This window comes from Notolabrus celidotus, chromosome 2, assembly GCF_009762535.1.
Source record: "Notolabrus celidotus isolate fNotCel1 chromosome 2, fNotCel1.pri, whole genome shotgun sequence".
NCBI lineage: Eukaryota > Metazoa > Chordata > Actinopteri > Labriformes > Labridae > Notolabrus > Notolabrus celidotus.
The window spans coordinates 14335768-14350794 of record NC_048273.1 but is presented as its reverse complement, the minus strand read 5'-3'; the positions used below and the strand labels follow the sequence as shown (position 1 = coordinate 14350794).

At 40.0% G+C, this 15027-nt stretch overlaps 2 protein-coding genes across 6 annotated transcripts in view; one reads left to right on the top strand and one right to left on the bottom strand.

Annotated features, from left to right (window-relative positions):
• Nucleotides 1-15027, top strand: part of atp8b3 (ATPase phospholipid transporting 8B3) — a 43402-nt gene that overhangs the window by 10627 nt on the left and 17748 nt on the right. For 3 of the 5 annotated variants that reach the window (XM_034675754.1, XM_034675727.1, XM_034675760.1), the window contains exon 4: nt 12135-12270. The gene's annotated coding sequence lies outside the window, so the exon portion shown is untranslated. Of the gene's footprint in view, nt 1-10611; nt 10710-11061; nt 11105-12134; nt 12271-15027 lie in introns of all 5 variants that reach the window. The other 2 variants (XM_034675736.1, XM_034675746.1) reach the window with 2 other exon arrangements.
• Nucleotides 305-2422, bottom strand: si:dkey-172o19.2. The gene is made up of 2 exons (XM_034675781.1): nt 2191-2422; nt 305-1458 (listed from the first exon to the last, which is right to left on the bottom strand). Exons 1-2 carry the CDS (start codon nt 2195-2197, stop codon nt 407-409), a joined length of 1059 nt encoding a protein of 352 aa, XP_034531672.1. The 5' UTR covers nt 2198-2422; the 3' UTR covers nt 305-406.

Here is a 15027-nt window from a genome sequence, read left to right as displayed (position 1 = left end):
ATAATCTAACAAAAATGACCTGAGATGTGTTTATTTTCTAGATTTATATTAGGATAAATGATAATAAAAAGCCTTAATCTAAAAAAACGTTGATAGACCTGTTGAATGCATCGTTGTTTTGATCGTTGAAGAAATTTAAAGTGATGGAAAGCGTCTCACCCTGTCCCTTGCTTCGATCAGATCAACATTTAAAATTCAGACGCACCCTGATTACGTTTTCTGAATGCAGTCTCTTTTTTGGCAAACATATGCACCTTCAAATACTTCAACCCTCTGAGTGTTGTATAAAGGCACACCTTAAAGCTTCTTTCAATGGCTTTTAATTGGCTTAGGAAAAAAATCCACTTCTGTTATTTTGACCACAAAAACATTTGCCTGAAACGAACACTACGAGACAGTTTGACTTTTAGCGTCCATAAGGGCTGAGGTGCATCCCGGGCTGGTTCAGTCCTGCTGGTACACTACTGAACCGGCTCTGGAACCCCCTCTGAAGTTCTTCCTGTACACTGAGCCCCTGTCCTGCTCTCTCCTGTAAGTAGAAGCCGGGATAGACAGCCGATGGGGACAGGTAGGTGGACCGCCAAGGCAGCAGCAAACTATTACGCACTGCAGAGTGATTGACACCGGGCACAAGCCATGTTTTAGGCGGGTAAGACAGGATGGAGGGTCGGGATAATGTGTCTGGAAATGCACGGATGGAGCCAGGGATGTCATCGCTGGTGGAGACCTGACGCTGAGGATCCATCTCGGCTTCCGCTGACCTACCGACCCCAGGCAATGCTCTGGGAGAAAAGAAACACGGCCTGGAGAGGGAAGGGATTTCTTGCTGTGCGCCATAAGTGGGATACGTTTCCAAACTGGCGCTAAAACAGGGTATCTTTGCCTCAAACGGCTGCATCACTGCTTCTTCTTGCCTCACACCCAGCGCAGAGACGTGGTTGCTGCGGCTGTTGCTCCAGAGTCCTGCCTGGAAGAGGCCATGGGGGTAAGGAGGTCTGAGAGGAAAAGGCAGCGCACTGTCTGATGTTGCACTAGCAGCACGGGGGTTACTTTTCTCCGCGTTCAGGCTGCTGTGATACTGCAGGCTGTGCACCTGAGCGCGCAGCTGTGCGTTCTCGTCGCTCAGAGCGAGCACCTGACCCTCCAGCATCAGGTCCTGCAGCCTCTTCTTCTCCCTGGAACGCTTGGCGGCCTCGTTATTCCTTTGGCGTTTGTCCCAGTACGTGGCGTCCTTCTTGTACGTCGGGATCATCTCTCTCTTGCGGCGCTTAACGGGGCTGCTGCAGGCCCGTAAGCGCAGGAGACGTCGGGTCAGGGAGGATCGAGTTGGCGCGTAGATGAGGCCAGAGTCGGAATCGGGCTCCGTGTCGCCGCTGCTCTTAACTGAGGAGGGGGGAAGGCACGGAGAGGCAGCCCCAGAACCGTCAGGGCTTCTGAGGGTCGACATGGTAGTATAGTCTGCATGGATGTAAACAACCATTTCAATCAAAAAGCCATTATAGTTTTGTCAAGAAAATTGACAAAGAAATCTTTAACTGTAGGCAACTTTTAAAATTGAAGTATAATATGGACACATTTACCCTTTTGTTCTATTTTCCTTTTCGTGTTGAGATTTTAATCTACCAGATCATCTCTTGTGTGGAGGGATTAAAAATGAAATTAGCCAACAAAAAAGTCATATAAGTACACTCTGACCAACCAAAGTTAGGCTACATGTTATAGTTATTGCATTATTGATGATAATTCACCAATATACCATAACAAATAGTAGGCTACATTTGGGAGAGTAACAATGAAGCGCTGAGTAAAACTTGAAATGCATGATTGTAAAATAAAGTTAAGCATTGTGCACTCTGGTCCGCTGCACTCAGTGAATAATACATTAATCATTAGTATTTCTTGTATTATATGCGGCTGTTTATTTCCGTAGAGACATGATTTAAAAACACAACGCATATAAGTATAGGTGAAATAACTACTTATACATTTTATGATCGAACAATGAAACGGTATTGTACTTTACGCACTGACCTGGTATAAACATGACAAATGTGGGAGGCTTTGAAAGACCAAATTAACTTTATGATGAGTTTAATTCTGCACCACACACACTTCCACGTTCAGCGTTTGATTCATGGGTGGTTTAATTGGTTATCTGTCCAAATGTGTGGATGTCGGGGTTGCGCTTACCTGTCATTCACAGTCTCCGGTACTGAAGAGAGCAGAGCTGCGGGACGGCGCAAGGGAACACTGCATGTGCAAAGCTGCACTCGTGCTGAATGTTTGATGCTGTGGAAACTAGTAAGGGTGAGCGGTAGTCTAATACAGCAGTGTGGTCACCAGTAAACCAAAGAGTGATACTGAAATGAATCACATTGGATCAGCTGCCCTACTTGTATATTCTTGAGTTAGTTTACTGCAACAATTTGCATGATGGTCTGCACAGCCTGCGGAGCAATGCGCTTATGAAGCCCAACGGCAAACTTCACTTCCTAACCCATGTATTTGCATAAGGACGTGAATGATAACTAATTTTTAAAGAAAACACTAGACATTTTAATTATCAATAATCAAAGAACAAGAAGGACCAAATAAATATGATAATGCTTTCAAAAGATACTTCACTTCATTTTAGATAGATCTGCTTATTTTGCACGATATAACAAAGTTGACATTTCCCAAGTTCTCATAATTGTTCGATGGTAATAACATGGACAAATTGTAAATGCTGACAGCAAGAAATTGTGCCATGTCCATTTTCCAAAGGCTTGTTCCAGTTTATGTAGGGAAATGATTCACGTTAAATTTAATTGCCCACCATAATCTTCCCATCTGTAAGCCCTGAATGAAAATGTGCATAAAGGTCACACACTGAAATGTAATGAGAGATAATGAAAGGAACAGTCCATCTATAAGTCTAACCTATTTTTTTGTCAGCTTTGTGATGTGCTGCATTCCTGCTTTTTTCTATATCAACATTTTTCTACAGTCATGGCCAAAAGTTTTGAGAATGACACAAATATTACATTTTCACAAAGTCTGCTGCTTCAGGGTTTTAAGGTGTTTTTGTCAGATGTTTCTATGGTATAATGAAATATAATTAGAAGCATTTCATAAGTATCAAAAGCTTTTATTGAGAATTCATGCAATAAGTCAATATTTGCAGTGTTGACCCTTCTTTTTCAAGATCTCTGCAATTCTCCCTGGCATGCTGTCAATCAACTTCTGGACCAAATCCTGACTGATGGCAGTCCATTCTTGCATAATCAATGCTTGGAGTTTGTCAGAATTTGTGGGTTTTTGATTGTCCACCTGCCTCTTGAGGATTGACCACAAGTTCTCAATGGGATTAAGATCTGGGGAGTTTCCTGGCCAAGGGCCCAAAATCTTAATGTTTTGTTCCCCGAGCCATTTTGTTATGACTTTTGCTTTATGGCAAGGTGCTCCATCATGCTGGAAAAGGCATTCTTCATCACCAAACTGCCCTTGGATGGTTGGTAGAAGTTGCTCTCGGAGGACGTTCTGGTACCATTCTTTATTAATGGCTTTGTTTTTAGGCAAGACCGAAAAGCAACCCCACACATGAATGGTTTCAGGATGCTTCACTGTTGGCAAGAGACAGGACTGATGGTAGCGCTCACCTCGTCTTCTCCGAACAAGCCTTCCTCCAGATGCCCCAAACAATCGGAAAGGGGATTCATCAGAGAAAATGACTTTACCCCAGTCCTCAGCAGTCCAGTCCCTATACCTTCTGCAGAATATCAGTCTGTCCCTGATGTTTTTACTGGAGAGAAGTGGCTTCTTTGCTGCCCTCCTTGACACCAGGCCCTCCTCCAAAAGTCTTCGCCTCACTGTGCGTGCAGATGCACTCGCACCTGCCTGCTGCCATTCCTGAGCAATCTCTGCACTGGTGGTGGCCCGATCCCGCAGCTGTAACACCTTCAGGAGACGGTCCTGGCGCTTGCTGGACTTTCTTGGGCGCCCTGGAGCCTGTTTGGCAACAATTGAACCTCTCTCCTTGAAGTTCGATAGACGGTTGACTGAGGTGCAATCTTACTCGCTGCTATAAACTTCCCTGTTAGGCCCTTTTTGTGCAATGCAATGATGGCTGCACGTGTTTCCTTGCAGGTAACCATGGCTAACAGATGAGGAACAATGGTGTCATGCACCATCTTCCTTTTAAAGTGTCCAGTCACTCAATGTTAGCTGGTCCTTTTGTGGCAGGGCTGAAATGCAGTGGAAATGTGTTTTTGGTGATAAAGTTTATTTTTAAGGCAAAGAGGGACTTTGCAATTAATTGCAGTTGAGCTGATCACTCCTCATAACATTCTGGAGTATATGCAAATTGCCATTATAAAAACTGAAACAGCAGACTTTGTGAAAATGTAATATTTGTGTCATTCTCAAAACTTTTGGCCATGACTGTATATGAACTGATAGCTTGTGCCTTCAGGAATAACACAACTAATGAATGTTGGAGGAAGTGTGCTATGGTGGGTGACCATACCCATTTATTTGGGACTGCCCAAAAATAAAGACTTTCAGGAGAATGGTTAAAGAGAAGATGGAGAAAATCCTAGACATCCCCCTGGATCCTTCATCGTTTCTACTGGAAATATGACCTGGATGCTGGTTTACCATGGATCAGTGTTTTATTCTGCACATTTTGTTGATGACCGCTAAAAAAAACCATCATTATAAACTGGACGAAGCCTAATTCTCCCCTCAGTTGACCAATGGTCACAAAAAGTCAAACATGTCCATATGATAGAACTGACTGCCAAGCTACGGCTGACACCGCCTGTGTTTCAAAGAAGATGGAGTACATTTACCGGTTAATGTTTTTTTTTTTTTTTGCCTTTTCACTTCAAGCATTTACTGAGTGATGACAGACTGTAATGGATACCTGCAAAGAAAATCCTATATGAACTGTTTGTAGCAATAATCAGCATTCGTCTGTGTCCTTCAGAGGTTTGAGCTCTTAGTACCTTTCTCAGGGATATGCCTTCAAAACAGGGATACCGGTTTCTCACATACACAGGCTGAAAAATAATACAATCACCTTCAGATTGAACATTTTATATAAAGTCTAAAATGATTAACTCTGTCCTGATTCCTGCTCACCTGTCTCCTATCCTGAGGTCTTCGGACTTCTTCCACTTCCCCCTGCACTTCATTTACTGATTATCTTAATTCGGACTTTTATGATTTATCATTTGAATGTTCATTTCTATAAATCTTGCTAGATGGGTTTATTAAGGTGCATTCTTATGTGTGCATGTTAAGGCAGGTATTTGTATGTGGGTATATTTTGTTCTGTGAACATGTGTATGGTACCTGTTTATACTGTATGTAAATGAGGATGATTGTGAATGGCAATGTGTGGCTCATGTGCATGTTCCACCCTGTGTGGGTCTACTTTGCTAATATCATTATGTGTGTGTGGAAACTGGCAATAAAGTAAAAAAACAAACAAAAAAATTTATTATGTATATTTAAAAAAAAAAAAAAAAAAAAAGACTGGCGGCAGCACAGGTTTTAAAGCCTGCAGCTTCAATGATCACTAATGGATCATGGGTCCAATCAAAAAATAGAAAAATAATCATACATTTTTCTCATACATGCTGTCTCATGTGTTCATTTTTCAGAGAGAGTTTAGTTAGAATAAGTTATATGATGTTAAAAAGATGACTGATCAATAGGTCTGCTAACAAATGCGAGCTCCCACAGTGTTCTTTACCAGTTTAGCAGAGTAGAGGAGGAACTATTAGAGAAGCTGTAACAAACACTACCACAGGAGTCCTTAAACTTTCCATAATTGTAAGTGTCCTCCTCAAATCATCACAATTCTGATCTGTACTGTTTTGGGCTGTACCAAACTGAGGGAGGTATGTTACGACTTTCACGTTAATAGTAATGATAAAATTGGGAGTACTTAGAAAAGAGGAAGCTTAGCTGGAAGGACCTGTGGTGCACGGAGGATAACTGCATTAGATTCCTATTAGGAGCAACTTACGATGTGCTACCATCACCACCGGGGCCTGAAACGTTGGGTTGGAGGGGGGCCCCTCGTGCTCACTGTACAGGGTCGGCAACTTTAAGGCATATTCTTTCAGGTTGTTAGGTTAGTCTGTCCCAAGTTTTTTTATACATGGAGACATAACGAGGAGTTGAAATGCTTAGCGGCTGGTGTTGAAAGTAGGAGGTGACAGGTGAGTTCAGGGTGTAATAAGGGAAAGAGTGCAGCCATTCAGTTTGTCCGTGAAGGAGAGAAATGCAAGGGAGGGAGGTTTTTGAACAGGCATTAGTCAGGTCACCTAAAGGGTGGTAATGGTTGGGAGATAAAGGTAGATTTGGAAGGAAAACTTATAGTGCCACAGGAGATCGTTTCCACTAATCTGAGGCTGGACATAGCGCTCTGGTCAATCATTCAGAGAAAAGTTTATTACATAGAACTGACAGTGCCCTGGGGGGACTCAGTAGAGGATTTGTATGAAAGCGAAAGAGATGCAGATGCAGAGATGGCTGCAGAAACTGAACAGTGAGGTTGGAAAGTTAGGGTTTTTCCAGTAGAAGTAGGATGTAGAGGGTTGGTAGAACCATCAACTATTTAATTACTGGGAGAATTGGGTGTGAGTGAACAGAATTTGCAAAAGACGGTAAAGAAAATGTCAGATGAAGCAGCTAAGACCAGTCAGTGAATCAGGATGGGGAGAGGTAATGTCATTTGGGGGCCTAAACAGAAATGGGAGTTTCCTTCCCTGTATTCTCTCCTCTTGTCACTCAGTAAGTAGGTAGTATCAGTGTTATCACTACCTGGAGCTTGCATGTACAGAGCCTGGGTTCTTTGATTGTGGTAATACTGACTGGGTTGGGTTGTTAGTGGATATGATGGAGGGTGGGAGCTGGCATGGAGGTGGGTGGCTCCAGAACGCTGGAGCTAACTGCCAAGCCTCTGGAGAAGTCGTGGGTGTAACTTAGCAAAACATCAGTGAAGGGAGGTGTCCACTTGATAACCTCAGTGATGTGCTGGCTCTCATTGCCCATCTGTCATATCTGTCTTGGGCTTTGGGAGGCACAAGAAGCCATGTGGTGGGCTACTAAACTTATCAGTAGAGGGCATAGTGGGGTGGGTTTCTTCATTGAGGGCTCAACCTTTCTTAAAGCACCTTGTGTTAGACTCAAATGCCAACATGTTTTTTTTGTAAACATATATTTTTTGGGGCATCTACACCTTTATTTTATAGAGGAGAATGGATAGTGTAGGAAACTCAGAGAGAGTGGGGGAATGACATGCGGGAAAGAGGCTGCAGGCTGGATTCGTATCCGGGCTGCCTGCTATATGGGCGCGCAATTTAGGCTAAGTCCACGCCCAAATGCCAACATGTTTCAGTACATGTTAGTATGGCACATATGCTCATCTTTAAGGTACTTTTAAGCCATGTTTGCCTTTATTTGAAAGAGCATGCAGCTGCAGAGAGACTGAATATTTGGGGGAAAAGAGATTTGGGGCCAAGGCCGGAGGTCAAGCAAATGACCTCTGGGTTGAGGACCAGAGCCTCTTTATATTCTGCATGTGCTTTAACCACTGAGCCCAACAGGAACCCAAAATATGCTCATGTTAACATGCTTTGCAATTCTATGCAATTAGCATGATCACATGCTAAATATACATAAGAAGTGTAACATGGTGCAACAGTTTTTTTTCCCACTGATTGTAAGAGTTGTTAAATTTCCGCTATTCGATGATTTGGTTTTGTGTTGAATGAACATAAGAGTCTTACAAGACTACTAGTGGTATGAAGGATGCGTACTGTTGACATTTGTTTGAAACTCTTCAAATATGCCTGTGGCCATCAGACTGTACAACTTCTCCCTCTGATCACTGAACAATATCCTGTACTCTGCAATAACCATACAATAACTGTGCAATATCCTTACCACGTCAAAATCCTGTATATATAGCTCCATTCCCAGCGCTTTTGTACATAGGTAAATCTAACTATTCTGCGCTTCTGTATATACTTTATTATTATTATTTTATTTTATTTTATTTTATTTTACTTTATTCTTATTTGAATCTTATTTTATTCCACCTTCTATTAATATTTTGACTCTCTTACATACTGTTTATAAGAGTTCTGTAATGGCCAGATTTCACTCCCCGGGATTGTTAACTTAGTTGCTTCAGCTGACTGCTGTGAAGTACTATCCAAATTACCATGTCTTGCAAAAGTAACAGAATCCTTAATAAATAACCAACTCAAATCCTTTCTCTCAAATCACTCAATTCTCAGCCCACACCAATCTGGTTTCAAACCAAACCATAGCACAACTTCAGCCATTACATTAGTAACAAATTACATCATATCTGCATTAGATAAGAGGCAGCATTGTGCTGCTCTATTTGCCAATCTTTTGAAAGCCTTTGATACGATTACTTTTAACAAAATTATCTAATTTAGGTTTTGATGAAAGTGCATGTGCCTGGTTTCAGGATTATCTATCTGACAGATGTCAATGTGTCAAATTTGGTCAGACCAAATCAGAATTTCTGTTGATTGATAGAGGAGTGCCACAGGGTTCTGTTTTGGGTCCAGTCTTGTTCACTATTTATTTAAATGACATTTTTTCCACTTTGAATTGTTGTCAGGCCCATCTCTATGCAGATGATGCTGTTGTTTATTGCATTGCAGATTCTGTAAAATTAGCCATGGACGACTTGCAACTTGCTTTTAATAATCTCCAACACTCACTAATTAATCTTAAACATGTACTAAATTAAAGTGAAACGAAATTCATGTTGTTCTCCAGGGCCAGAAACATTGATTATGAAAATGTGCACATATCCACTTTAAATGCTGTTAAAGTTGAAAGAGTCACTGAATTTAAATACCTTGGTATATGGCTTGATGAGAATCTCACATTCAAAAGCCATATAAACACTCTTTCCACCAAGTTAAGACAGAAAGTTGGTTTGTTATACAGAAATAAATCCAGCTTCCCACTGTCTTGTAGAAAGAGAGTTGTTTAAGCAGTGTTTTTATCTGTTTTAGATTATGGTGATGTGATTTATAAAGATGCTGCAGCTTCAATACTAAAACCCTTGGACTCTGTCTACCACTCTGCTCTCAGATTTATAACTGGTGACAGATATGACACCCATCACTGTGTCCTGTATGAGAAGGTTGGTTGGGCCTCTGTTGAGCAAAGGAGGAACAAACACTGGCTTTTGTATATTTTTAAAGCGCTGGTTGGAAAGCTCCCCACCTATCTCACAGACTTGTTAGAATGGAATTATGTATTCTACGGGACTCGCTCTTCTGATTGGCTCATTTTGAAAGTCCCCTGAGTTAACACTGAACTGGGTCGATCAGCATTTTCCATGATGCCCCTAAATCATGGAATACCCTCCAACAGACTTTAAAGCTGACATCCATTCCCTCTCTTGCAGAATTTAAGACTTTGATCTCCGATCACTGTGTCTCAAATTGTAACTGTTTTAATTAATATATTATTTTGTGAATGATTGTGTGTGTTTGTTTGCTGTTTCTAATGTGCCTGTGATCTTGACGACATTGGAAATAATGTCCTTTCAAGAATAAATAAAGGTTTTGAATTGAATTTAACTATACAACTCAGATGTTTTGTCTTTTAATTGTCGTTCATCTTCACTTGTTCATACATGATCCAATGCTACCTGGGATTTTTAGTCAGCTTCTCGCACCATAATATGATTTCAATATTTCTAGTGGTATTTCATTTGAGAGCTGATGTAAGACGATGTAGACACCTGTTCAAAACGGCAAAACCGCACTAAACAAACACACTAAAATGGAAAACCACACTGCTTTGTAAATTATTGTTGTAAAGATTTCAGTGCTGTGTGCTGCATGCGGGGGGCTGTCCAGATGAAGAGGGGGGTGTCCTCTGAGCCTTCATCTCTGTTTCTTGAAAACTCCAACAGACTGTCTGTCTGACTCACAGTAACCACAGAGGCCACAGGCAGCCATGATCGAACAGTCAGTTCAGTATTTCTGTGCAAGTTAGTCTCCAGATTTTTAGAGTTTTGCTATTCTTATAAATCAGATTGTGTTGATTCTCATGGAAGCATACGGTTACACCAACACACTCACATACACACACTCAGAGGCAACATAGACTTAGGCATAAAATGTACATATAACTAGAAGTTTTCACTTATGAATGTTCATGCCAACAGTGAAATTGTCACAGAAATGTTCTTTCAGAAGATTTTGAGCTTTCATCAGTTATGCTAAACCATCTGCCACCTATCATGACTCACTCTGCAGATAAACCAGCTCAGAAGGCATTGTGGTGTTATGGTGGGCCTACATAATTGTTACCTGCGGCCCTTTCTCTTTGTGTTGCGACCACCACATCCTGAATGCATGCTGCAGAGGATTTCTCTGTATGTGGGAGATTCATTTGAAGCTGTAGAAGTCCTGTTGGTTTTATAATAAGTTACTAGTTTGCCAAAGACTTCTGTCAGAGGGAATCAGACAGCTGATCATAGTCTGCTGAGGGTCATTTTTATTTCTGTTTTTCCTTTAATCAATATCTTGTTGCTTTTAACTTTGATTTCCACAGGACCACCCAGTTCTAACAGTATCTAAACCACAACTTCATCATCAGTGACATGTCTTAGTGCACCCACAGTCCCACTCAACAGTGACTCGTTAGTTCAGGTGAGAGTCGCTAATGATGGGCTGACTCATCAATGGCTGTTAGTCTTGTCACTTTTTTCCAGTAAGCTTTGATATGGTTTTGACGCCCAACTCATCCAAAGCATACAAACACTCCCACGTAAACCACACCACATTTTACTTTCACATAGAGGCTGCACAATAACAATTCCACTTAAATGGAAAAAAACACGGCTATGCATTGGCTTTATGTTAACCACATCACACCTCTTTGTATTTCATGTCGAGCTCTTTTGCAAACATTTAAAGGAGGTCAGTTGTGTGAATGTTAGAGTTTGTGTCGGCTGGCCTGATTCCTGCTCTTAAACTCACCACAGTTTACCTCTTTCTACAGGAAGTTGAACCTCAGCATGCATGGAGGTTGTTACCTCTACATTGTAAGTTGCAGTGTAGCTTTTTTTTTTACACTACAACAATAAACCTCTCTGAGAATTAAGAGCATTTAGTAGCTTCACGCAGCAGAGGGCTTTCTCACACTCACTGTACTGAAGTCAGCATGCTCTGAGGGTTGTGTCCTTGTTCGATCCCTTGACACACAACATAAGAGGCTCACATTCAACATCTAGAAACAGCTTTTCCTGTGTTTTAATCATTGACAGAGAGAGAATGAATGAACCCGTCTTTGGGTGGTTCTTGACAATGGTCCTCTCTATTTAAGAATTAATGATCAGAAAAGTGCAATTTGGAAACTAACATCCTTAATATATCTCCTCTTTACATACAGGTGCATCCCAACAATTCAATTTTCATCAGTTATTTAAGTAAATAATTAAAGTAAAAATGATCTATATTAGTGTTGTTACATGTAACCTGAAATGTTTCAAGGATTTTTCTCTTTTTGGGCATATAACTGAAAAATGTATCTCAAAATATAAGAATATGTCATTCAGAGTTTGAGAAAATTATTATTCAAACATTATGGTTTAATCTACATCTTACGGTCATATTATATACCCATATTTATTTATTATATTGCTTAATTTGTCATTACCAAACAAAAATCACACCATATCAACCTGTCACTACTGAAACATTTTAATACTGCCTGTAATTACTGCTATTTAATCCATTTGTAACATTTGTATTTATCTAAATTCTATTAGTAACATTTTACATATCTTAATTGTATTCTATCTTTATTTTTACCTATTTTATTTTACTGATTGAGACTTTTTTCTTGATTGTACTTATGTCTGGGTTGCTGTAACAACTGAATTTCCCCCCGGGATCAATAAAGTAATATCTTATCTTATCTTGGGACCCCCTTGAAAACAAGATGCTGCATCTCAATGGGCTATCCTATGATAAATAAATTACAAATAAATTACAAATCTTAACTTATGAAATCTTATGAAATCTTATGAAATCTTATGAAATCTTATGAAATCTGTGTATCTCTCGTTTTAGTTCAGGACATTCAACCACACTCATGGGGAATCAAGCCACTCCTGACTGAGAGACAACGTCAGAGGGGTCTTACCTGGGCTGCGGAGAAAAAGCTGGACTATTGCTCAGTGCTCCCAAGTCCTCTTTCCAGATAAAAGTAAGTTTTGCACATCATTTTGAAATCAAAGTCCTATAGAGTCTGAAGGAACAGAGGAGAGGCACTGAATCCAAGGTGTTTGAAGCTTAGTGTGTCTGCAGTCTGATGTGTTGATTCAGGGGGCCACATCATCTTCTGATGTTGGTGTTTGTCTCTGCTGGGAGATTTTAGAACACCTCATGCTCCATCTGCTGACAAGCTTAATGGAGATGCTGATTTCTTTTTCCAGCAGGACATAGCACCTGCCCACAGTGCCAGAACTACCAAATGGTCATGCTGGCCATGATATTATTGTGCTTGATTAGCCAGACAACTTACCTGACCTAAACCCTGTAGAGAATCTGTGGGCTACCAGAGGGCAAGCGGAAGATGACAAAACATCTGACCCAAAAACCCAGATGAGCATAAAGCTGCTATCTAAGCAACCTGGGTAAACCACCGCAGTGCCACAGGCTGATCACCTCCTTGCCATGCCGCATTGATACACTATTACATGGTAGAAAAGCCCCAACCAAGTATTGACTATGAACATACAGATGAACATACTTTTCAGAAGTTGAATATCCTTGAATGGTCAGTTCTTTTTTTGATTAATACTAAAAAAAATTCAAATCATTTTAATGTACAGTGTATGGAAATTGGAATATCTAGTATTTCTAAAATGAAACGCTCCTTTGCTTACCAGTCCTATTCATGAATTTACGGTAGCGACAGTGACTTTTGAGAACAAGAAGCTACTATTATGCATGATTCAAATGCATGATTATAATTCAAAGGATTCAAAGGTTTTTTATTGTCAATTTTCACTATATATACGAAGACATACAGGAAAATCGAGATGCTGTTTCTCTCTTCCAACTCTTAAATAGCAAAAATTTAAATATAAAATGCAATGAAATGATGATAAAATACAGTTAAAAACAGCCTATGTACACAGTGCAGGTAGTGCAGTGCCATGACCATTTAAAAATGGACAATGTAAATAGATAACAGTGCAAATTATATTAAGCTGCGGACAGTATTGGAGATAAGTAAATGGTTTAATGTGCAAAAGCAAATATATGAAAGTTGACTTTTCAAATTAAATTGTGAAAAAAAATTAGCTTCTTCACAGTATTCTATTCTTTGAGATGCACCTGCATTAATACAGGCTTCAGTCAACAGTTACTCAAATGATACAGAGGTAAAGGTATACTTATTTTGTTGTCTTGTGTATAACCATCAACAGTCCCAGAAGGCACAGCTTGTTATTGTGCATTTCTGACTTCAGTGCTTTGTTCAAATATCCACTTTTTCATATGCAAATGATTTCGTATGCCCAGTTCCTGTATGTCTAATGCCGTATAAGCTTAAAATACCCAGAAGTCCCTCAGGCAAGCCCCAGACAGTGGATAGTGGAGGACATTGGAGAGAGTTAGTCATAAATACAAAAAAACACAAGGCACATGGCCCAGAGTCAGAATTGGGCCCTATAGCCTCTTTGCATGTGGTGCCCCAGTGTGACTGCTGAACTAAACTGGGCTATGGCCAGGTCTCATTTAACATTATGCAAGCTGTCATCTTTTTTTTTTTGCTTAGTTTTCTGAACAGCTTCTCTTGCATTTCTAAAAGTGTATCAAGCTACTTTTTTATACCTTGATTGTTGTGGTTTTTGTCTCTTTTAAATGGCACCTAATGAGGACTGCACCTTTCAATTTCGTTGTACTTGTTGCAATGATAATAAAGGCATTCTATTCTAAACTATAGCAACTATGAGAGCACACAAATGTGTTGCTGAACATGCGTGAAACATGTTGTAAGACCCTGTAGGTAGTTGCAAACAAAAAATAGGAAAAAAGAAGAGGTTTGCAGTTTTCAACACAGGGATAGTTTCTTAGTTATTTCATACAACAGTAATTTTTTCAAAAATAAACCAGACTCATATTTCTTTGATTGAAAAAACAGCAAGAAGTAAAATTCATCAGCCTTTTGTTGATCCCCTTAGCACGAGATGATAACAACAGTACAGTGACAAAAAAGAGCAAACAATGAGATTGATGGGTTAATGAAAGTACAGATTGGCCTACATTTCATGCTGCAACGCACTCCAGAGAACTTTAATAATCGGAGTTAGGTGAACAAAATTTTCATCTTCAATGTTCTTTGCCTTCTTTGTGTTCTGGACAGTGTTTTCCTTGTCAGTAGCAGATGCCTGGTTAAATGAACTGTGTTGTTGCACTTAAAAGATCAATACTTTTTTAGATATGTGCTGATCTACACTTTATTTTTGCACAGAAAAATAATTGTAGATCACATTTGATTGTGTGAGGTGGGAATGTCTTTACGGATGATACATACAGGAAGAGACATAGGAGCAAATCAACATGCAAACATTGTTTTTAGTCTCATTAAATGTGGTGCTTCTGCCTAAATCCTCCAGCGTATTGCTTCAAGTGTTTCATTTTTCATTGTGTTGATTTGGGCATGCAAAATTCAGGGTAAGTAATTGAGGATTTAATTTTCTACATTTTGAAGATAGAATGTTGGCTTTATCCTGGATTTGTTATCAGATTAATTTAAAATCGTATCTTATTTAGAAATACAGACCACAGGTGCAACTTAGACAGAAAACCAAAGCTCAAAGAGGTCATTGTTTTGTTTGTTGGTTGTGAGGTTTTGCAGCTCTAATGGGCAACGGTTAAACTGTGGTGGAAAAGTCTGCCCTTGACTGTCATTGTTTTTGGAGGCCTGAAAGTACTTGTGCCATACCAGCAGCAC